Raw genomic sequence first — 22772 nt, forward strand, 5'->3', positions numbered from 1 at the left:
TGTCACGTGACAGTCGGTTTCCGGGTGGAAGGTGAGGCTCCCGGTTTGAATGTGCTGACACCAGCAGCGGATTTTTCCCGTTAAACTGTTTAAAAGTCTCACGGTGCCGGTTTTGTCGGAGGAGCGCACGCTGCTGCCGCAGGTACGGCTTGTGTTGTCCGTGTTTCCGCCGTTAGCATGCTAACCGGCTAATTTTAGCCTTTAACTGGACAATCGGAACCGTTAATCCGGGTTCGATCCCAGGTTACAGACCTGTTTTTAATGCAGTTGGACATTCAAATGGGAACGTTTGATCCGGTTCAGTTAAAGTTTTGGACTTGTTCTGGTCACAAAACGGTAAATTAGACCAAGTGTTGCCTCTGCAGTTTCACAGCCGGATTAAAGCGGATTATTTCCGACACTTATCCCGAACACCTGGACCGGTTAACTGTAACAGTTTCAGCTCGTGACGCTGCTGATTCTGGTTCCGGATCAAACCTGTTGATATGTGATCTGTCTCAGAGACCTGATATACGTCTGTTATGTCTGTCAGAGTGTGAAAATAAGTTTGTAGGTTTTGATTCTGAGTCCAGATCAGCTTCATTCTTTGTAATTTATATAAAAACAGGAAGCAGCTGCAGAGATTCACTGAAACATGTTAAACATGAACATAAACCCAGAATCTGAGGCAGAAACAGAGGTTTTTCTCAGTTCTCAGCAGCTTTAAAGTGAATCTCTGGTCTGAGCTCCTTTATTCTCCAACACAGCCTGAACCCTCTGAGACCAGCTTTCTGTCATTTCTTTAAGGAGTCTTCAGGAATAGTTCTCCAGGCTTCTTGAAGGACATCCCAAAGCTCTTCTTTGGATGTGGGCTGCCTTTTGTTCCGTTCTCTGTCAGATGATCCCACACTGCTTCAATAATGTTGAGGTCCGGGCTCTGGGGAGGATTCATCCCTCCATAAGACCTGTTGCCACTGATTTTCAGTCCACTTCTTGTGTCATTTGGCACAGCTCAGCCTTTTCTCCCTGTTTCCCTTCCTTAAGAACGGCTTCTTGACAGCCACCCTTCCATGGAGACCATTTCTGATGAGGCTTGGGCCAACAGTAGATGGATCAGCTGAAGGTCCAGATGCATCTCTCAGGTCCTGTCAGGTCACAGCTGGATTTTTTCCTCTTTCTTAAGGACATCACTTTCAGATCCTGTTCATCTGCTGGAGATAGTTTTTTAGGCCTGACACTTCTTCTTTTGTCCTCCACTTGTCCAGTTTCCTCAAATGTTTTAAGGACACACTGCACACCATGCTGAGATATGCCAAGTTTTCAGCTAATAGCTCTTTGGGAATCACCTTGTTGCTGCAGAAATCCTATTTTCTGTCTGTCAAACTGTGTTTTCTTTGCTGTTTTTCATAGATGCAGCTAAAGAAATGGGAACAAATGATGTGTCTTTGTGACAGGCTGCTGGTAACAAAGTGCCTAAAGATCCAGTTTAAAATGGCTTCTTTGCTAAGTTGTCTGTTCTGTGTCGACACAACACTGGTTCATCCCTTGAGTTCGGAGCCTTTTGTGTCTTTCTGCCAGCATGGAGTCTGGGCTGCTGATTGGCTGGCAGCAACAGAAGGCGGAGCTTGAACAGGAGGTGTGTCGTCTGCAGGAGGACCTGGCAGAGAGTCGAGCTGAGAAGGAGGAGCTGAAGTCCAGGAGCAAAGCTCTGAACGACAGGGTGAGGAAAGGAGGAGGAGGTCCTGTGATTATCAGGAGAAGTTAACCTCACATCTGTCTCTGTCCCAGCTGTGCCAGACGGTTTCTCCCTCGCTCGGCCTGTCTCTGCGGGAGGAGGAGGAGCAGAGGAGGTGCAGGAGGAAGCTGAGGGAGGGCAGGGAGCGGGAGGCCCGGCAGGCGCTGCTGATCCACCGCCTGCAGAACAAGGTGAGGCCACAGGAGGCGCTGTGCAAAGACCAGCCTCTGTGAGCAGAACTCTGCCTCCATCCACACTGAGCTCCATTCCTGCTTCTTCCCATCAGAACCAAACTGCTGATCCAGATGAATTCAGAGAAGAAATGTGAATAAAACCAGGATGAACAGGGGATCTGCAGCTGATCTGCAGGTGATCTGCAGCTGATCTGCAGGTGATCTGCAGGTGATCTGCAGCTGATCTGCAGGTGATCTGCAGGTGATCAGCAGCTGATCTGCAGGTGATCTGCAGGTGATCAGCAGCTGATCTGCAGCTGATCTGCAGGTGATCTGCAGGTGATCTGCAGCTGATCTGCAGCTGATCTGCAGCTGATCTGCAGGTGATCTGCAGCTGATCTGCAGCTGATCTGCAGCTGATCTGCAGCTGATCTGCTGGTGATCTCCAGGTGATCTGCAGGTGATCTGCAGGTGATCTCCAGCTGATCCGCAGCTGATCTGCAGGTGATCTACAGGTGATCTGCAGGTGATCTGCAGGTGATCTGCAGGTGATCTGCAGCTGATCTGCAGGTGATCTGCAGATGATCTGCAGGTGATCAGCAGGTGATCTGCAGGTGATCTACAGGTGATCCGCAGCTGATCTGCTGGTGATCTACAGGTGATCTGCAGGTGATCTGCAGGTGATCTGCAGCTGATCTGCAGATGATCTGCAGCTGATCTGCAGGTGATCCGCTGGTGATCTGCAGGTGATCTGCAGCTGATCTGCAGCTGATCTGCAGCTGATCTGCAGGTGATCTGCTGGTGATCTGCAGGTGATCTGCTGGTGATCTGCAGATGATCTGCAGGTGATCTGCAGGTGATCTGCAGGTGATCTACAGGTGATCCGCAGCTGATCTGCAGGTGATCTGCAGGTGATCTGCAGCTGATCTGCAGATGATCTGCAGGTGATCAGCAGCTGATCTGCAGCTGATCTGCAGGTGATCCGCTGGTGATCTGCAGGTGATCTGCAGGTGATCTGCAGCTGATCTGCAGCTGATCTGCAGCTGATCTGCAGGTGATCTGCTGGTGATCTGCAGCTGATCTGCAGGTGATCTGCTGGTGATCTGCAGATGATCTGCAGGTGATCTGCAGGTGATCTGCAGGTGATCAGCAGGTGATCAGCAGGTGATCTACAGGTGATCTACAGGTGATCTGCAGGTGATCTGCAGGTGATCTGCAGGTGATCCGCTGGTGATCTGCAGGTGATCTGCAGGTGATCTGCAGGTGATCCGCTGGTGATCCGCAGGTGATCCGCAGGTGATCTACAGGTGATCTACAGGTGATCTGCAGGTGATCTGCAGGTGATCTGCAGGTGATCCGCTGGTGATCTGCAGGTGATCTGCAGGTGATCTGCAGGTGATCCGCTGGTGATCCGCAGGTGATCTGCAGGTGATCTCCAGGTGATCTGCAGGTGATCTGCAGGTGATCTGCAGGTGTTCTGCAGGTGATCCACAAACCTATGGAGGCTGCATCCTTTTGTAGCTCCGGTTCCACCAGATGTTCTGGTTTCAGCCTCCATGTTGTTCTGTTCAGGCTTTCGGGTCCGGTTCTAACAAACATGAGTTGGTCCAGGATCATCAGAGGGGTCAGTTCTGATGGCTCTGCTGTGGTTCTGCTCTTGGTTGAGTTTGTGGTTCTGTTGGTCCTTTTAGCCTCACTCAGAATCTCCAGGATCCAGACAAACAAACAAATCTTTGTTTAAATGTTTTCCTCCAGTTTAACACAGAAGTTTACATGATTCTGATTATTTTTATTCATCATTGCAGGATGATTTTGGTGTTTTTCTGACATTTTACCTGAACTTTAACTTTCTTTTGGTCCGCAGGTGGTCGAGTACAGGGATCGATGTCAGCGTTTGGATCTGCAGCTGCAGGACGGACGCACGAAGTTGCTCATCACAGAGGTCAGTCATACCACAGCAGAACCACAGCAGAACCACAGCAGAACCACAGCAGAACCACAGCAGCAGTGCTCAGGTGTTGTCTGTTTTGCAGCAGAGGATCAGAGATGAACACAGTGACTCTCTGGAGAGCGCCCTCATCAGGCTGGAGGAGGAGCAGCAGAGGTCTGTTAACTGTTTTTATCTTAACTTTATTTAAATTTGGCTGATTTTCTGATGTCCGGACATGTTGGACCTGGCTCTGAATGCGGTGATTTATTTACTGATGACGTTTTTTCTGCAGGTCCGTCAGTCTGGCTGACACCAACACTCTCCTTCGGGAGCAGCTCAGCCAATCAGAGCAGGCCAGACACACCCTGAAGGAAGACCTCCAGAAACTGACGGGTGATTGGACGAGAGCCGTGGAGGAGGCGGAGCACAGAGAGGCTGACTGGCAGAGAGAGAAGGAGGTGTGTTTCATTTAAAGGTGGATGTTCACACCACAGCAGCACCAACTGAAATGTGTTTGTGTTCAGAGTCGGTCGGGTCATGTGGGTCAGCACCAGGCTCGGCTGCTGTCGGTTTGGAGATCTGTGGTCACCCTGAGGCAGCACTGTCACACCGTGAAAACCGCCGCCGACAGGTCAGTTCAGTCTGCTGCTCCACCAATCAGGGCACAGGACGGGAGACCAGTGAGAGCTTCACAGGAGACCAGCTGTTCAAAGCAGTTAGAATATCATACTTTATATATCATAGTTTATGTTTCTGCATTTAGCAGCTTTTATCCAAAGTGACTAACCAATGAGGATCTAACATCAAAGCTAACAGTAAGCTACATGGAAGGAAGCCACCAGTCAGCCTCTGTCAGAGGCTCTGTCAGAGGGGACAGAGAGCAGAGGGAAGCAGGGACGCCCTGTTCTGGCAGCGCTCGGCAGCTCATTCCATGAAGCACTTTACAGAACCGCGGTCTCCTGGCAGCTTATTTTGATTTTATTCAGAGGTTAAAACGTGACAAACAGCTGGGAGCTGAGAACCTTAGAACCAAGCCGTGAAGCTGTGACTGAGCTCCCCTCAGTCCCTGTTTCAGTCAGTCAGCAGCGACCTTTTAGGACGTTCCACAGGGTTCTTTTTACTGTCCTGGAAGCTGAAACCTCAACCAACTGCACAAAGACGATGGGAAACGGGCGCTGAGTCCTTTTCTGTTCAGATTAACTGTGAAGTGAAGCACTTTGACTCCAAGACAAATTTCCCCAAGAGGACAATAATGTGGATCTTGAACTAGTTTACTCAGCGGTGACTAACCTGGGACTAGTTAGCTAATCTGTGTGTTTCTGCAGGGATCTGTGGCAGCTGCGAGCCGAGTTTTCTCGCCTCTCCTCGTCTCTCCTCTCCAGCTGTGACTCCCTCACCTCCTCCCTGAGACGAACTCCTCCTCACAGCAAACCCTCCTCTGACCTCCCTCCTCCTCTTTCCTCCACGCTGATCCTCCCTCCTCCTGACTCCTCGGCCTCTATCTCTCCTCTCACCTCTACCTCTACTCTGAGAATCTTCTCTATTGGAGGGCAAGAGCTGGAAGAGGAGGAGCAGAGGGAGGAGCAGAGGGAGGAGCAGAGGGAGGAGCAGGAGCGACAGATGTCAGAGCTGAAGCTCCTCCATGAGTCTGAGGTGTTGCAGCTGCAGCAGAGGTAAAGTAGGTCCTGATCATGTGGCTTCAGGCTCTGCACCTCCTTCACCTGATCCTCCTCTTCCTCTCTCTCTGGCAGGCTGGAGGAGCTCGGTTGCTCCCTCCAGGTTGTGGAGGATCATCGGGAGGAGCTGCAGCAGGAGGTGGAGCGACATAAAGAAACAGAGAGGAGGCTGCAGTCCGTCAGTCAGGCTGTGATCAGACTGGTGAGTCTCTGAGCTGTCGAGCCTCCGTCAGGTGGAGCTTCTGCAGGTGGAGCTGCTGCAGGTGCAGCTGCTGCAGGTGGAGCTGCTGCAGGTGTAGCTGCTGCAGGTGTAGCTGCTGCAGGTGTAGCTGCTGCAGGTGTAGCTGCTGCATGTGGAGCTGCTGCAGGTGGAGCTGCTGCAGGTGCAGCTGCTGCAGGTGTAGCTGCTGCAGGTGTAGCTGCTGCAGGTGTAGCAGGTGTAGCTCAGTGTGTGCTGTGTGTTCAGTCCAGAGTCCTCGGCTGCAGTCGGGCCCCCAGCGGCGCCTCAGACGGCGTCCTCGCCCTGGACCTGTGCTCTCTGCTGTCGGTTCTGTCTCAGGCTGAGAGCGCCCTGCAGAGGAGGTGCGAGGAGCTGCAGGTCAGTGACGCCCCCACAGTCCCTGCTGCAGGTCAGAGGTCACAGAGGGCTGACTGCATCTGTGTGTGTGTGTCAGGGGGCGGAGCTTAACCGGCGGCGGCTTGGTGAAGAGAACACAGCCCTCCAGCTGCGACTGAAACAGCTGGAAGACGACAACCAGCAGCTGCACGTGCGCACACAGCACACCCAGCAGGAGCTCACGTGCACTGTGGCCATCCTGAGCAGGTACGCACACACCGTTACCCTCTGGGAGGCCACGCCCCCTGCTCACGTGCACTGTGGCCATCCTGAGCAGGTACGCACACACCGTTACCCTCTGGGAGGCCACGCCCCCTGCTGGATGGACGCCACTGTTCCAGTGTGTTTAGGTGTGACTCGGCACAAAGATCCAGCGGTGAAACCAGGCGCCGCTCTGTCGTTTGGTCACAAAAACACCATGAAACCAATGAACCAAGAAGGGAGATTTATTACTGTGAAAAAGTGGAAAACAAGATGGTGGCGCCGGTCAGTGTCTGTGCTCCACCTCACAGTGAAAAACAATCTTTACTCTGTGGTGGTGACTTTAAAATGGAGATGAATGGTAATCTGGACACGACAAACAAGAATAAACATGTTACGGGAATGAATTTGGGATAGTTGATCCTAAAAGGGACGACCCCCTAACAGCTGTGCCAGAATCCATTCCTTCTTTATCAATAAGAATGATTTAAACAGGGTGAAGAAGTGTGAAAGTAAAGCAGATGCATCTGATCACTGTGCGGTTCATCTCAAAGCTTTGTGTCATGTTTATGCATTTAGCATCTGTAAGTCTAAAGAATCTATCCAACAACCCAATTAAGCAAAAAAACAGCCTCATGTTGGTGTAAATTTCCTCATTTAATAGTATCTGTTATTTTCCCTCGGGATGATTGTCCAAAGTTTGTCATTTCTGTTTGAAACCTGCCGACAGCCTCAGTCTCACCTCCACATCTGCTCATTTCCAGATTTATGTAAAACAGGCTAAACCTGACATCTCAGGACCTAATGACCCAGAACTTTAATCCAGAACAAGAAAGATTTAATTCAGAGACACACTTTAAACCATCATATACACACTAAACTGACTTTAATCCAGATCAAAGCACTTTAGCAGAATATATTCCTCCTGGTTTTAGAGGCTTCAGTCTCTGCAGCCATCAAAGTCCTCCTGTGTTTTTCTACTTCCACACTTCGTAGCCGTGGTGCACGCTTCGTAGCCGTGGTGCACGCTTCGTAGCCGTGGTGCACGCTTCGTAGCCGTGGTGCACGCTTCGTAGCCGTGGTGCACGCTTCGTAGCCGTGGTGCACGCTTCGTAGCCGTCGTGCACGCTTCGAGGTCAAAGGGTCCCGCAGCTGTGCTACAAGAGAAGAAGAACTGTGACTCAGACTGAGGGTCTTTGTTCGTAGTTCAGTAGATGGTTTATTGTGTGTCTGTGTGGCAGAGAGAAGGAGGTGTCGTCCTCCCTGCGTCTGCAGGTGGAGGAGGTGCAGAGGAGGGAGGAGGAGGTGAAGAGGGAGAACGACAGACTGAGGAGAGACAGAGACAGACAGGAGGAGAAGAACCGACAGCTGGAGACAGAATCGCACCGACGGTACTTACTTTGCTCTGCTGCTGAGGGCCACAGGGGGCTCTGCTGTGGTTTAGCTTCAGCTGTCTGGGTTTGTTTCAGGGTGGAGACGGAGCTGCTGGAGAACGTCCAGCTGACGGAGAAAGAAGCTCTGCACCGGGTAGAGATCCACAGTCTGAAGGTGAAAACCAGAATCTGATGCAGTTTCCTCTGAGAGCTGAGAGCGGCTCAGGGAGTTACACAGCTCGGCTGAGGGGTGTCTTCAAGAGATGTTTCTGAATGCTCCTTCTGTGTTACTGTCCTCCTCCTGCAGGGGGCGCTGGATCGAGAGCAGCTGGACAGGCAGAGAGCAGAAGAAGAGGTCGCTGACGCCAGAGACGCCCTGCAGAAGGTTCTGATCTTCATGTTAAGAAGGAAATCTTTAAACCTGAAGGTGAATCCTGCAGCTCAACTCCTGCTTTTATAACAACTCTCCTCCTGTTTGTCTCTTCCTGTTTGTCTCTTCCTGTTTGTCTCTTCCTGTTTGTCTTTCCTGTTTGTCTCTTCCTGTTTGTCTCTTCCTTCTTGTCTCTTCCTGTTTGTCTCTTCCTGCTTGTCTCTTCCTGTTTGTCTCTTCCTGCTTGTCTCTTCCTGCTTGTCTCTTCCTGTTTGTCTTTCCTGTTTGTCTCTTCCTGTTTGTCTCTTCCTGTTTGTCTCTTCCTGTTTGTCTCTTCCTTCTTGTCTCTTCCTGTTTGTCTCTTCCTGCTTGTCTCTTCCTTCTTGTCTCTTCCTGTTTGTCTCTTCCTGTTTGTCTCTTCCTGTTTGTCTCTTCCTGTTTGTCTCTTCCTGTTTGTCTCTTCCTTCTTGTCTTTTCCTTCTTGTCTCCTCCTGTTTGTCTCTTCCTGTTTCTCTTCCTGTTTGTCTCTTCCTGTTTGTCTCCTCCTGTTTGTCTCCTCCTGTTTGTCTCTTCCTGTTTCTCTTCCTGTTTGTCTCTTCCTGTTTGTCTCTTCCTGTTTGTCTCTTCCTGTTTGTCTCTTCCTGTTTGTCTCTTCCTGTTTGTCTCTTCCTTCTTGTCTTTTCCTTCTTGTCTCCTCCTGTTTGTCTCCTCCTGTTTGTCTCTTCCTGTTTCTCTTCCTGTTTGTCTCCTCCTGTTTGTCTCCTCCTGTTTGTCTCTTCCTGTTTCTCTTCCTGTTTGTCTCTTCCTGTTTGTCACTTCCTGTTTGTCTCTTCCTGTTTCTCTTCCTGTTTGTCTCCTCCTGTTTGTCTCCTCCTGTTTGTCTCTTCCTGTTTCTCTTCCTGTTTGTCTCTTCCTGTTTGTCACTTCCTGTTTGTCTCTTCCTGTTTCTCTTCCTGTTTGTCTCCTCCTGTTTGTCTCCTCCTGTTTGTCTCCTCCTGTTTGTCTCCTCCTGTTTGTCTCTTCCTGTTTCTCTTCCTGTTTGTCTCTTCCTGTTTGTCACTTCCTGTTTGTCTCCTCCTTCTTGTCTCCTCCTGCTTGTCTCTTCCTGTTTGTCTCTTCCTGCTTGTCTCCTCCTGCTTGTCTCCTCCTGTTTGTCTCCTCCTGTTTGTCTCCTCCTGTTTGTCTCTTCCTGTTTGTCACTTCCTGTTTGTCACTTCCTGTTTGTCTCTTCCTGCTTGTCTCCTCCTGCTTGTCTCCTCCTGTTTGTCACTTCCTGTTTGCCTCTTCCTGTTTGTCTCTTCCTGTTTGTCTCTTCCTGCTTGTCTCTTCCTGCTTGTCTCTTCCTGTTTGTCTCCTCCTTCTTGTCTCTTCCTTCTTGTCTCCTCCTGCTTGTCTCCTCCTTCTTGTCTCCTCCTTCTTGTCTCCTCCTGCTTGTCTCCTCCTTCTTGTCTCCTCCTTCTTGTCTCTTCCTGTTTGTCTCTTCCTGTTTGTCTCCTCCTTCTTGTCTCCTCCTTCTTGTCTCTTCCTGCTTGTCTCCTCCTTCTTGTCTCCTCCTGTTTGTCTCTTCCTGTTTGTCTCCTCCTTCTTGTCTCTTCCTGTTTGTCTCTTCCTGTTTGTCTCCTCCTTCTTGTCTCCTCCTTCTTGTCTCCTCCTTCTTGTCTCTTCCTGCTTGTCTCCTCCTTCTTGTCTCCTCCTTCTTGTCTCTTCCTGTTTGTCTCTTCCTGTTTGTCTCTTCCTGCTTGTCTCCTCCTTCTTGTCTCCTCCTGTTTGTCTCTTCCTGTTTGTCTCCTCCTTCTTGTCTCCTCCTTCTTGTCTCCTCCTTCTTGTCTCCTCCTTCTTGTCTCCTCCTGTTTGTCTCTTCCTGTTTGTCTCCTCCTTCTTGTCTCCTCCTTCTTGTCTCTTCCTGCTTGTCTCCTCCTTCTTGTCTCCTCCTGTTTGTCTCTTCCTGTTTGTCTCCTCCTTCTTGTCTCTTCCTGTTTGTCTCTTCCTGTTTGTCTCCTCCTTCTTGTCTCCTCCTTCTTGTCTCTTCCTGCTTGTCTCCTCCTTCTTGTCTCCTCCTTCTTGTCTCTTCCTGTTTGTCTCTTCCTGTTTGTCTCCTCCTTTTTGTCTCCTCCTTCTTGTCTCTTCCTGCTTGTCTCCTCCTTCTTGTCTCCTCCTGTTTGTCTCTTCCTGTTTGTCTCCTCCTTCTTGTCTCCTCCTTCTTGTCTCCTCCTTCTTGTCTCCTCCTTCTTGTCTCCTCCTGTTTGTCTCTTCCTGCTTGTCTCCTCCTGTTTGTCTCCTCCTTCTTGTCTCCTCCTTCTTGTCTCCTCCTCAGTCCAGGGATAGCGTGTTACACCTCTTGAGCTCGGAGAGTGTCCTCAGGAGGGAGGTGGAGGAGGGACGGGATGCTCTGGAGAAGATGGCCGCCCTGAACGCTGCTCTGGCCTCAGATAAGAGAGATCTGAGCAATCAGCTGCTGCAGGTAAGACTTCCTTGTAACCATTGGACGGTGCCTGGCTCAAAGGCTCCTCAGCAGCTCACTGTGGATCACATAATTTTTCCAGGTGGAGTCTGAGATGTCAGACAGCCAATCACAGCTGCAGGCTCTGAGGTCAGAGGTCAGCGCTCTGCAGAGAGACATCAAAACTCTGAACAGCGACAGCAGCCTGCTCAGGTGGGTTTAACCCGAACCCTTCAGACCCGATTCCTGCCATGAGAAACATTTAAACGTTAAACGTTTCAATCCAGAGCTCAGCTGGAGGCGGAGGCCGGCGTCATCGGGCAGCTGAGAGCCCGACAGATGGAGCTGGAGAGGAATCTGGAGGAGAAGGAGAGCCAGCTGGTCTCCCTGGAGGAGGAGAAACAGATGGAGGGACGGCAGCTGGAGGGGGTAAAGAGGAGGTGACAGTCATGTGACCTGCTCCATGTGCGCCTGCCTCATGTCTGAGGAGTGTGTGTGTGTTCCCCAGCTGTCCTCCCGGCATGCCTCGGTGTGTGAGGAGCTGAAGGAGGTGCAGGAGCAGCTGCAGCAGCTGGAGGAGGAGGTGAGGAGGAGGGACAGGCAGCAGGAGGAGCAGCAGAGGGAGAGCAGGAGGCTGCAGGAAGAGCAGGGGAGCCTGCAGAGACTCAGGGTGGAGCTGGAGGAGGAGCTGCAGGAGCTGAGGTACCTGAAACACCTGAAACATCTGGCTCCCCTGAGCCCCAGCTGTGCCCTTACTCCCTGTTCCTCTGCCCGGCTGCAGGTCGCTGACGGTGTCTCTGCAGCTGCAGCTCAGCCAGCAGCAGAAGCAGCTGTCGCAGGCGGAGGTGGAGAAATGTCAGCTGAGCAGCCACATCCAGGCGCTGCAGCAGGCCAAAGTCACCTTGCAAGGTGTGACATCACCACGGTTTCCTCTCAGGTTCACCTGAGCGCTGGGACCTCAGAAAGGGGGACAAACTCAGTGTGACCATCACTGCCACCTGGTGGTCGTAGTGGAGATTACACTCACCTGTTTCCTGCCTCCTGATTTCTCTCCTCTTCTGTTTTTCTCTCTGAAGCCGACAGTTGTTGCGTTACGTAATCAGTGTGATTCTCTCAGGTGATTCTCTCAGGTGATTCTCTCAGGTGTTTCTCTCAGGTGTTTCTCTCAGGTGTTTCTCTCAGGTGTTTCTCCCAAGCTTCAAACCAAGTTTTCCACCTGCTGGTGACCTCAGACGCCCTGATATCTGCTCCCAGGAGCAGGAAGAAGGAGTTTTACTCAGCTTCACTTCCGCTTTAAACTTTAAACATTCACTTCAATTCAGATTCATTAAAGTCCAAATTAGTTTAAAACTGGAGCCTGAAACCGATTCCACTGAAACTTCCCTCTGGTCCAATCTCTGCCTTTAACTGGACGAAACCTCCATCAGAACCAGAACCAGAACCAGTGGTCTCTGGTGCTGATGAAGTTAGTTTCTTCCTGATGCTTCAGAGTGAGGGTTCACATACTTTCTGTTCCGGGTTTGGACCTCCAGGTGTTGGAGGCTTCAGGTGACAGCACTTGCTCGTGCACGTGCACGTGCACGTGCGCACGGTTTAATGTTTGTTCCTCTGTTTGTCTGAAGGAGAGATCGAGTGTCTGAGAGGAGAACTGCAGCGAGAGGAGGCCAGGAGAGGACGCGAGAGGCAGAGGAGGGAGAGGAGCGAGGAGGAGACGCAGGCGCTGCAGAAAGACGTGCTCAGGCTGACGGAGGAGGTGGAGGACCTGAAGAGATGGAGGTCACAGGACCAGGAGGAGCGGACGGAGGAGAAGGAGGCCTGGCAGAAAGAAAGAGGAGCTCTGAGTGAGGAGCTCGGGACAAAGGATGGAGAGCTCGAGGTGCTGAGGAGGCGCATCGAAGGACTGACGGAGGAGGTGGAGGAGAGTCTGAGGGAGGTGGGGAGGCTGAGGGAGGAGGTGATGGAGAAAGAGACTGACGTAGGCCTCCTGATGGAGAGAGTCCAGGGAGCGCAGGCAGAGAAGGAGAAAGTGGAGGGGGAGGCGAAGAAGACAGAGGTCAGGCTGCGAGAGGAGGAGCTCCAGAGGGAAGGAGAGACGGAGGCGCTCTGTGACCGGATAGAGACTCTGGAGCAGGAGGTGCACCGTCTGAAAAGCCAAGCAGAGGAGGAGGAGGAGAGCCGCAGCACGAAGGAGCAGGAGGTGCAGGAGGAGATTAACAGACTGAGAAAGGAAATCAGCACGTCAGAGGAGGGCAGGAAGGAAGAGAGGAGCAGGAGAGAAAAACTGCAGGAAGAAAAGGAGGAGGCGCTGGAGAGGCTGAAGGAGACGGTGGGGGCGGTGGAGCTGCTGAGGGTGAGGCTGAACGTTGCCCAGGAGGAGGGGGAGGAGCTGAAAGAGGAGGTGCAGCGAAGGGAGCACAGCCTTGAGCGACAGATGAGCGCCGTGAGGGAGAGGGAGGAGGAGGTGGAGCTGCTGAAGGAGCACCTGAGGCTGCTGGAGAGGCGGGAGGACGAAGGAGAGAAAGAGCGTTTCAACATGTATGAAAAGCTGAAGCTGAAGGAGGCGAGGGAGGAGCAGCTGGAGGCGCTGCTGCGAGAAACCCGGGAGCTCCTGGAGGTGGAGAGGAGAGAGGGAGGAGAAAAGAAAGGCAGGATCTCCTCCCTGAGCAAAGAGCTGCAGGAGGCACAGGCCGAGAGGGAGGAGGCCAGGAGGAGAGCCAGAGAGAGGCAGGAGGCCCACGGCAGGCTGGAGGAGAAGCTGGAGGAGTGGCAGGAGAAGGCTGAACAGAATGTTCAGGAGGTGGCAAAGCTCTGCCACCTCCTGAAGGAGCGGCAGGAGGAGGTGCAGCAGCTGAGCACCATGCTGGAGGAGAGGGAGGAGGAGAGCAGAGCTGAGGAGGAGAGGAGGAAAAGACTGGACAGCAAGCTGCTGGAGGTGGAGAAGGAGAAGATGAGACTGCAGGAGGAAGTGAGGGAGGTGGTGGCGGAGCAGGAGAAGGAGAAGGAGATGCTGGGGAGGGCCGAGGAGAACAGACTGGAGTTAGAGAACAGACAGGAAGAACTGGAGAAGGAGGTAAAGGAGCAAAGGGAGGAGCTGAGGAAGACCCTGAAGGGGAAGAGAGAGGTGGAGAAGATATTAAAGGAGGTGCAGGAGGAGCTGAAAGGAGAGAGAGAAGAGCTGCATAGAGTCAGGGAGGAGAAAAGGAGGCAAGGGGAAAAGATGACTGAGAAGGAGAAAAAAATGGAGGAACACAGGGAGGTGCTAAGAGCTAAAGAGGAGGAAAAGAAAAGACTGCAGGATGAACTGAGGGAGGTGAAAGAGGAGCAGAGGAGGGTGGTGGAAGCTGAGAGAGAGAAAGGGAGGTCCAGAGTGACCGAACTGGAGGAGGAGAAGGAGGAGCTGTCAGAAAAACTGAAGAAGAGCGAGAAGGAGGTGACTGCTCTCAGAGAGGAGGTGCTGAGGGAAAGGGAGAAGGTTCAAGAGCAGCTCATGAGAAAGGAGGAGGAGGTCTCTGTTCTCAGAGAGGAGGTCCTGAGGGAACAAAAGGAGAAGGAGGAGAAGCTGACGAGGTCTGAGAAGGAGGTGACGGCTCTCAGAGAGGAGGTCCTGAGGGAACAAAAGGAGAAGGAAGAGAAGCTGACGAGGTCTGAGAAGGAGGTGACGGCTCTCAGAGAGGAGGTGCTGAGGGAACAAAAGGAGAAGGAGGAGAAGCTGACGAGGTCTGAGAAGGAGGTGACTGCTCTCAGAGAGGAGGTGCAGAGGGAAAGGGAGATGGCTCAAGAGCAGCTCATGAGAAAGGAGGAGGAGGTCTCTGTTCTCAGAGAGGAGGTGCAGAGGGAACAAAAGGAGAAGGAGGAGAAGCTGACGAGGTTTGAGAAGGAGGTGACGGCTCTCAGAGAGGAGGTGCAGAAGGAAAGGGAGATGGCTCAAGAGCAGCTCATGAGAAAGGAGGAGGAGATCTCTGTTCTCAGAGAGGAGGTCCTGAGGGAACAAAAGGAGAAGGAGGAGAAGCTGACGAGGTCTGAGAAGGAGGTGACGGCTCTCAGAGAGGAGGTGCAGAGGGAAAGGGAGATGGCTCAAGAGCAGCTCATGAGAAAGGAGGAGGAGGTCTCTGTTCTCAGAGAGGAGGTCCTGAGGGAACAAAAGGAGAAGGAGGAGAAGCTGACGAGGTCTGAGAAGGAGGTGACGGCTCTCAGAGAGGAGGTCCTGAGGGAACAAAAGGAGAAGGAGGAGAAGGAGGAGAAGCTGACGAGGTCTGAGAAGGAGGTGACGGCTCTCAGAGAGGAGGTGCTGAGGGAAAGGGAGATGGTTCAAGAGCAGCTCATGAGAAAGGAGGAGGTGGTCTCTGTTCTCAGAGAGGAGGTCCTGAGGGAACAAAAGGAGAAGGAGGAGAAGCTGACGAGGTCTGAGAAGGAGGTGACGGCTCTCAGAGAGGAGGTCCTGAGGGAACAAAAGGAGAAGGAGGAGAAGCTGACGAGGTCTGAGAAGGAGGTGACGGCTCTCAGAGAGGAGGTCCTGAGGGAACAAAAGGAGAAGGAGGAGAAGCTGACGAGGTCTGAGAAGGAGGTGACGGCTCTCAGAGAGGAGGTGCTGAGGGAACAAAAGGAGAAGGAGGAGAAGCTGACGAGGTCTGAGAAGGAGGTGACGGCTCTCAGAGAGGAGGTCCTGAGGGAACAAAAGGAGAAGGAGGAGAAGCTGACGAGGTCTGAGAAGGAGGTGACGGCTCTCAGAGAGGAGGTGCTGAGAGAACAAAAGGAGAAGGAGGAGAAGCTGACGAGGTTTGAGAAGGAGGTGACTGCCCTCAGAGAGGAGGTGCTGAGGGAAAGGGAGATGGTTCAAGAGCAGCTCATGAGAAAGGAGGAGGAGGTCTCTGTTCTCAGAGAGGAGGTGCAGAGGGAACAAAAGGAGAAGGAGGAGAAGCTGACGAGGTCTGAGAAGGAGGTGACGGCTCTCGGAGAGGAGGTGAAAAGAAAGCAAAGAGAGAAGGAGGAGATGCACAAAGAGATGATTGTTTTCAAGGAGTTGCAGCAGGATAGTAGAAGGAGGGAGGAGGTGTGGGGAGCAGAGCTGATGAGCAGCAAGAACCAGAGGGAGGAGTTACAGGAGGAGCTGAGGAGAAGCAGGAGGGAGGTCTCAACACTTAAAGAAGAGCTTGAAAATGAACAAAGGGAGAAGGAGGAGGTGCAGGATGAGCTGTCGAAGAGGAGAGAGGAGGTTCGATCTCTCCGACAGCAGCTCCAGGGAGAGGAGGTAAAGGAGGAGCTGAGGAGGACCAAGAATGAGTTGACGGTCGCCTCAGAGGAGCTGCAGAGGGAACAGAAGGAGAAAGAGGAGAAAAAAGAAAGGTTACTGTTGGCTGAGAAGGAGGTGGCAACTCTCAGAGAGGAGGTGCAGAAGATGCTGTGGAGGAGTGAGACGGAGGTGTCGGTTCTTAAAGAGGAGGTTCAGAAAGAACAGGATGAGAAGGAGGAGTCACAGGAGCAGCTGAAGAAGAAGAGAGAAGAAGTTATTGTGCTGGAAGAGGAGGTGAAGAAGGAGCGCAGCAGGAGGGAGGAGGTGCAGGATGAGCTGAGAGGAGTGGAGCAGAGCCTGAGCTCCCTGCAGAGTCAGGTAAACAGATAATAACAAGAGTCAGGCTGCCGCAAAACATTATTTCAATAGTCTATTATTTCCTTCGATTCGTCGACTAATCGGATCTTAAGTAAACTGAATGTAAAACATGGAGCTTATCGCACCAGAAACAGCTGCTCTGAGATAACCATCACTAGCTTTCAGCTTGGACTGTTTAAGGTAGATGCCAACAAAAAAGACAATATCATAGTTCATTAACCTATTAACGACATAATCGTGACTAGTCGACTAATCGTGACGGGTCGACTAATCGTGACGGGTCGACTAATCGTGACTGGTCGACATAATCGTGGCTGGTCGACTAATCGTGACGGGTCGACTAATCGTGACTGGTCGACATAATCGTGGCTGGTCGACTAATCGTGACGGGTCGACTAATCGTGACTGGTCGACATAATCGTGACGGGTCGACATAATCGTGACGAGTCGACATAATCGTGACTGCTCGACATAATCGTGGCTAATCTGACATAATCGTGACTGCTCGACATAATCGTGGCGGGTCGACATAATTGTGGCTGGTCGACATAATCGTGACAGGTCGACTAATCGTGACGAGTCGACATAATCGTGACGGGTCGACTAATCGTGACGGGTCGACTAATCGTGACGAGTAGACTAATCGTGACGAGTCGACATAATCGTGACTGCTCGACATAATCGTGACTGCTCGACATAATCGTGACTGCTCGACATAATCGTGGCGGGTCGACATAATTGTGGCTGGTCGACATAATCGTGACAGGTCGACATAATCGTGACGAGTCGACATAATCGTGACTGCTCGACATAATCGTGGCTAATCTGACATAATCGTGACTGCTCGACATAATCGTGGCGGGTCGACATAATCGTGACTGGTCGACTAATCGTGACGAGTCGACATAATCGTGACGAGTCGACATAATCGTGACTGGTCGACATAATCGTGACGGGTCGACTAATCGTGACGAGTAGACTAATCGTGACGAGTCGACATAATCGTGACTGCTCGACATAATCGTGACTGCTCGACATAATCGTGACTGCTCGACATAATCGTGACTGGTCGACTAATCGTGACGAGTCGACATAATCGTGACTGCTCGACATAATCGTGACTGCTCGACATAATCGTGACTGCTCGACATAATCGTGGCTAATCTGACATAATCGTGACGGGTCAACATATCGTGGCTAGTCGACATAATCGTGACTGGTCGACATAATCGTGACTGCTCGACATAATCGTGGCTAGTCGACATAATCGTGACGGGTCAACATATCGTGGCTAGTCGACATAATCGTGGCGGGTCGACATAATCGTGACTGGTCGACATAATTGTGGCTGGTCGACATAATCGTGACAGGTCGACATAATCGTGACGAGTCGACATAATCGTGACTGCTCGACATAATCGTGGCTAATCTGACATAATCGTGGCTAATCTGACATAATCGTGACGGGTCAACATATCGTGGCTAGTCGACATAATCGTGACTGGTCGACATAATCGTGACTGGTCGACTAATCGTGACGGGTCGACTAATCGTGACGGGTCGACTAATCGTGACGGGTCGACTAATCGTGACGAGTAGACTAATCGTGACGAGTCGACATAATCGTGACTGCTCGACATAATCGTGACTGCTCGACATAATCGTGACTGCTCGACATAATCGTGGCGGGTCGACATAATCGTGACTGGTCGACTAATCGTGACGACTCGACATAATCGTGACTGCTCGACATAATCGTGGCTAATCTGACATAATCGTGACGGGTCAACATATCGTGGCTAGTCGACATAATCGTGACTGCTCGACATAATCGTGACTGGTCGACTAATCGTGACGGGTCGGCTAATCGTGACGGGTAGACATAATCGTGACGGGTAGACTAATCGTGACGGGTAGACTAATCGTGACGAGTCGACATAATCGTGACTGCTCGACATAATCGTGACTGCTCGACATAATCGTGGCTAATCTGACATAATCGTGACGGGTCAACATATCGTGGCTAGTCGACATAATCGTGACTGGTCGACATAATCGTGACTGCTCGACATAATCGTGGCTAGTCGACATAATCGTGACGGGTCGACATAATCGTGACGGGTCAACATATCGTGGCTAGTCGACATAATCGTGGCGGGTCGACATAATCGTGACTGGTCGACATAATTGTGGCTGGTCGACATAATCGTGACAGGTCGACATAATCGTGACGAGTCGACATAATCGTGACTGCTCGACATAATCGTGACTGCTCGACATAATCGTGGCTAATCTGACATAATCGTGGCTAATCTGACATAATCGTGACGGGTCAACATATCGTGGCTAGTCGACATAATCGTGACTGGTCGACATAATCGTGACTGGTCGACTAATCGTGACGGGTCGACTAATCGTGACGGGTCGACTAATCGTGACGGGTCGACTAATCGTGACGAGTAGACTAATCGTGACGAGTCGACATAATCGTGACTGCTCGACATAATCGTGACTGCTCGACATAATCGTGACTGCTCGACATAATCGTGGCGGGTCGACATAATCGTGACTGGTCGACTAATCGTGACGGCTCGACATAATCGTGACTGCTCGACATAATCGTGGCTAATCTGACATAATCGTGACGGGTCAACATATCGTGGCTAGTCGACATAATCGTGACTGCTCGACATAATCGTGACTGGTCGACTAATCGTGACGGGTCGGCTAATCGTGACGGGTAGACATAATCGTGACGGGTAGACTAATCGTGACGGGTAGACTAATCGTGACGAGTCGACATAATCGTGACTGCTCGACATAATCGTGACTGCTCGACATAATCGTGGCTAATCTGACATAATCGTGACGGGTCAACATATCGTGGCTAGTCGACATAATCGTGACTGGTCGACATAATCGTGACTGCTCGACATAATCGTGACTGCTCGACATAATCGTGGCTAGTCGACATAATCGTGACGGGTCGACATAATCGTGACGGGTCAACATATCGTGGCTAGTCGACATAATCGTGGCGGGTCGACATAATCGTGACTGGTCGACATAATCGTGACGGGTCGACATAATCGTGACGGGTCGACATAATCGTGACGGGTCGACTAATCGTGACGGGTCGACTAATCGTGACGAGTAGACTAATCGTGACGAGTCGACATAATCGTGACTGCTCGACATAATCGTGACTGCTCGACATAATCGTGACTGCTCGACATAATCGTGACTGCTCGACATAATCGTGGCGGGTCGACATAATCGTGACTGGTCGACTAATCGTGACGAGTCGACATAATCGTGACGGGTAGGCTAATCGTGACGGGTAGACATAATCGTGACGGGTAGACTAATCGTGACGGGTAGACTAATCGTGACGAGTCGACATAATCGTGACTGCTCGACATAATCGTGACGAGTCGACATAATCGTGACTGCTCGACATAATCGTGGCTAATCTGACATAATCGTGACGGGTCAACATATCGTGGCTAGTCGACATAATCGTGGCTAATCTGACATAATCGTGACTGCTCGACATAATCGTGGCTAGTCGACATAATCGTGACGGGTCGACATAATCGTGACGGGTCGACATAATCGTGACTGGTCGACTAATCGTGACGAGTCGACTAATGGTGGCAGCCCGAAGGCATAACAGATGCTGCCCCCTACAGGAGGTGAAGAAGCTACCTGTGTGTTTCAGGTGTGTGATCTACGCAGCAGCAGGGAGCGAGCAAAGCAGGAAGTGAAGAAGGAGGAGGAGAAGCAGCAGATGAAGGAGGCACTGGAGGAGATGACCAAGCTGAAGGAGCTCCTGCAGGTACAACATCTCCCGCTGTCATTAGTCTGATCTGGAGTCAGTTCAGGAGCCTCCTTATCTGACGTTTCCTCTCAGGTTAGAAGTTTGATAACTGAGGCTCCTGATGTGCAGCAAACTCATCCATCACTTCCTCTGCTTCCATCAGGAGAGCCAGGCTGAGGGGGAGCGTCTGAGGAGCACGCTGCTGGACAAGGAGGAGGAGCTGGAGAGGGTCAGAGAGGACAACCTGCAGGTGGAGGAGAAGCGAGGAGAGGTGGAGGAGCTGAGAGCCAGAGTCAAGGCCCTGGAGAGCAGGAGGAGGGAGATGGTGGAGGAGCTGGAGAAGGCAGAGGAGAGCAGGAAGGAGGCTGAGGAGGGATGGAGGAGCAGAGTGGAGGAGGCAGAGAAGGGGGGGGTTATGAAGCTGAACATTCTCCAGACGGAGATCCAGACGCTAAAGAGAAGACAGGAGGAGGTGGTGGAAGGGTGGAGGTCCAAGGTCGAGGGGACGGGGAGGGAGGTGGAGGAAAACCAGGTGACACAGGTGAGCAGAGTCAGGGCAGAGGAGGAGGAGAAGGAGGAGGTGCACGGCCAGAGGAGGGGGAGAAAAGACCAGAGAGGAAGAGGAGCGGTGAGTGTTGGATTGAAGCTCTTTGATGCTCCTGAATGAACTCCTGATCACGAGTCTGTTTTTGTTTCCCGATGAGCAGCAGGAGGAAGACGAGGAGGAGCAGCAGGAGAAGGAAGGGATGAGGAAGCTGCTCCAGCAGAGGGAGGCTCAGGTACCCATCGGATCAGCTCTGCTCCTGCAGAGGAGTCTGGGTTTTATTGGCATGTTTGCAGTCACAGAACAGGATTCAGCGTTAAAGATGGCCGCCCCTGTGTGTCACTGTCCAGGTGTACGCTCTGACCCAGAGGACGGAGGAGCTGGAGAAGGACCGGGATCGAGTCCGATTGGCCCTGGAGCAAACAGAGGCAGCTATGATTGGCTACAGGGAGAGAGCCCACCTCGGGGGCCATAGCCCGGGGGCGGGGCCTAACCAAGACGAGGTCTGTGATTGGTTGATCTGTGATTTAATTTCAGCTGGAGACAAAGAGGCTGTTCTGAACACTTTCCTGAAGCTGTGTGTATGTCACAGGGGGTCGGGGACAGACTGGTGGTTCTGCAGCGTCTGGTGGCTGAACTGGAACTGGACCAGAACCGACTGAAGAAGAAGAACTCGCATCTGGAAAACCAGAAAGACAAATTAAAGAGAGACAGAGACACCCTGAGAGAGACTCTGAGACAGGTGGAGGAGGAGCGAGGGCGGCTCAGGCAGACTAACAGCAGAGCATCTCAGGTGAGACACTCTCAGGTGTGTCGGTCTGGGATTTACTCGTCCCGTGGGGACGTTAAAGCTCTCGTCTGATTTCAGGTGTTCAGTGAGTCTGTTTGTGTGTTCAGGAATCTTCAAACACCACAGAAGAAGAACGACTGCGGAGCAGAGTGAGGGAGCTGGAGGACCAGGTGAGTTTCTTCTTTCAGGAAATGACTGAATATTTTCAGGTGGGTGCTGATGATGTCACCGTGTCTCCTACGCCCAGGTGAGTCAGCTTCGTCTTTCCTTGGCTGTGGACCAGCAGGAGAGGGCGGAGTTCATCCAGCAGTCGTCCAGAAACAGCCAATGGTTGCTCTCTCTGAGACATGACCTCACCGATTCGCTGGCTGCTGTCACACGTCACCCAGTGCCATCCGTCCTGGAGTCTGAGACGCAGCGATTGGACCACAGCCTGAGGGAGGAGGAGCTTAGGATGTCCCTCAGCCAATCATAGCAGAGATAAGAAGCAAAGCTAAAACTAAAATATTTAAACATGAAAACTGCTTCAGAGTCAGTCTGTCGTCGTCATGGAAACACGTTCCATTCCTGCCGAGGTCGTCATCCTGCCTGTGACCCGGTTAACCGGGAAACATAAACAGGAAGTGCGCAACAGGTAAGCAGAACCAAAGATGTTTCCCGTTCTCTGATTGGACGGCGTCTGTCCTCACTGATTTAACCTGAACGGGTTTATATCAAACATCCCTCGGAACCGCTGAGCGTTCCAGAGCCTGAGGCAGAAGTTCTGACCCCGGTCCTGATCCAGAACTTCACCGGACCCGGAGTCAGGTTTCTGTCCTCCACGTGGATCCAGTTACAGCAGAACTGGTACCGATCCGTTCTAATTGATGTTACACTAAACGTTTGCTGCCGTATTTATTGTGTTTTCTTTCCTTTTTCTTGTATTTATTGAGTCTGACCTTTACGGAGTGACACACTACATTTCCCATGATCCTTCAGGCTGAACTCGGAGGTCAGCTGTGTGTGTTGAATAAAGACCAAAGTTTTCAGTACAAAGTGTTTGTGTCCTGTTTTTTCCTCAGTAAGTAAACGCATCACCTTTTGTTCTTGGCCTTCACACCTGGTACCATGTGACCTAGTGGCCACGCCCCCTTGCTGTCCGACCCAGTCACCTGCAGACTGGGACTGAGCTGAGTGCTTTAGTGTTTTAGCTTTTCCTCAGAAAAAGGTTGAGATTCAACAAACAGATGTTTGATTCATTAGATTTTCTGTTTTATTAAAGCGCCAAATCACAACAAACGCCATCTCAGTCCCAATTCATCATATTTCAATTCACTCTAATCCAGTCAAGTCCAGTTCATACAGACCCTATTATAAACCAGCAGCCTGCACTGAAACTTCTCTCTGATCCTGAGCTGCATGAGGCGACTGTGGAGAGAAAAAACTCCCTTTTAACAGGAAGAAACCTCCATCAGAACCAGAACCAGGAAGAAACCTCCATCAGAACCAGAACCAGGAAGGGTCCATCTGCCTGGACC

At 51.6% G+C, this 22772-nt stretch overlaps 2 protein-coding genes across 2 annotated transcripts in view; one reads left to right on the forward strand and one right to left on the reverse strand.

Moving 5' to 3' along the window:
* On the forward strand, positions 1-22290 carry LOC140319804 (uncharacterized). Its single transcript, XM_072397592.1, has 29 exons — positions 1-142; positions 1558-1699; positions 1768-1905; positions 3752-3829; positions 3921-3991; positions 4110-4275; positions 4342-4448; positions 5143-5490; positions 5569-5695; positions 5960-6091; positions 6168-6316; positions 7552-7701; positions 7780-7858; positions 7991-8068; positions 10368-10514; positions 10597-10706; positions 10781-10922; positions 11002-11195; positions 11275-11402; positions 12116-14094; positions 14320-14394; positions 14470-16101; positions 19823-19939; positions 20085-20549; positions 20629-20700; positions 20816-20968; positions 21058-21258; positions 21363-21425; positions 21503-22290. The coding sequence occupies exons 2-29, from the start codon at positions 1559-1561 to the stop codon at positions 21728-21730; spliced, it is 7470 nt and encodes a 2489-aa protein (XP_072253693.1). The 5' UTR covers positions 1-142; position 1558; the 3' UTR covers positions 21731-22290.
* Positions 1-22772, reverse strand: part of LOC140319808 (uncharacterized) — a 481384-nt gene that overhangs the window by 192991 nt on the left and 265621 nt on the right. The gene's annotated exons all lie outside the window — the stretch shown is intronic.

The sequence above is a fragment of the Leuresthes tenuis genome, unplaced genomic scaffold (assembly GCF_036924035.1).
Source record: "Leuresthes tenuis unplaced genomic scaffold, fLeuTen1.0.hap1 SCAF_12, whole genome shotgun sequence".
NCBI lineage: Eukaryota > Metazoa > Chordata > Actinopteri > Atheriniformes > Atherinopsidae > Leuresthes > Leuresthes tenuis.

Bases quoted from the DNA above. Each gene is read 5' to 3' on its own strand.
- LOC140319804 (XM_072397592.1), top strand. From the start codon at position 1,559: ATGGAGTCTGGGCTGCTGATTGGCTGGCAGCAACAGAAGGCGGAGCTT. The intron at 1,700-1,767 runs GTGAGGAAAGGA...TCTCTGTCCCAG, and splicing joins GCAAAGCTCTGAACGACAGG to CTGTGCCAGACGGTTTCTCC. The intron at 3,830-3,920 runs GTCAGTCATACC...TCTGTTTTGCAG, and splicing joins CGAAGTTGCTCATCACAGAG to CAGAGGATCAGAGATGAACA.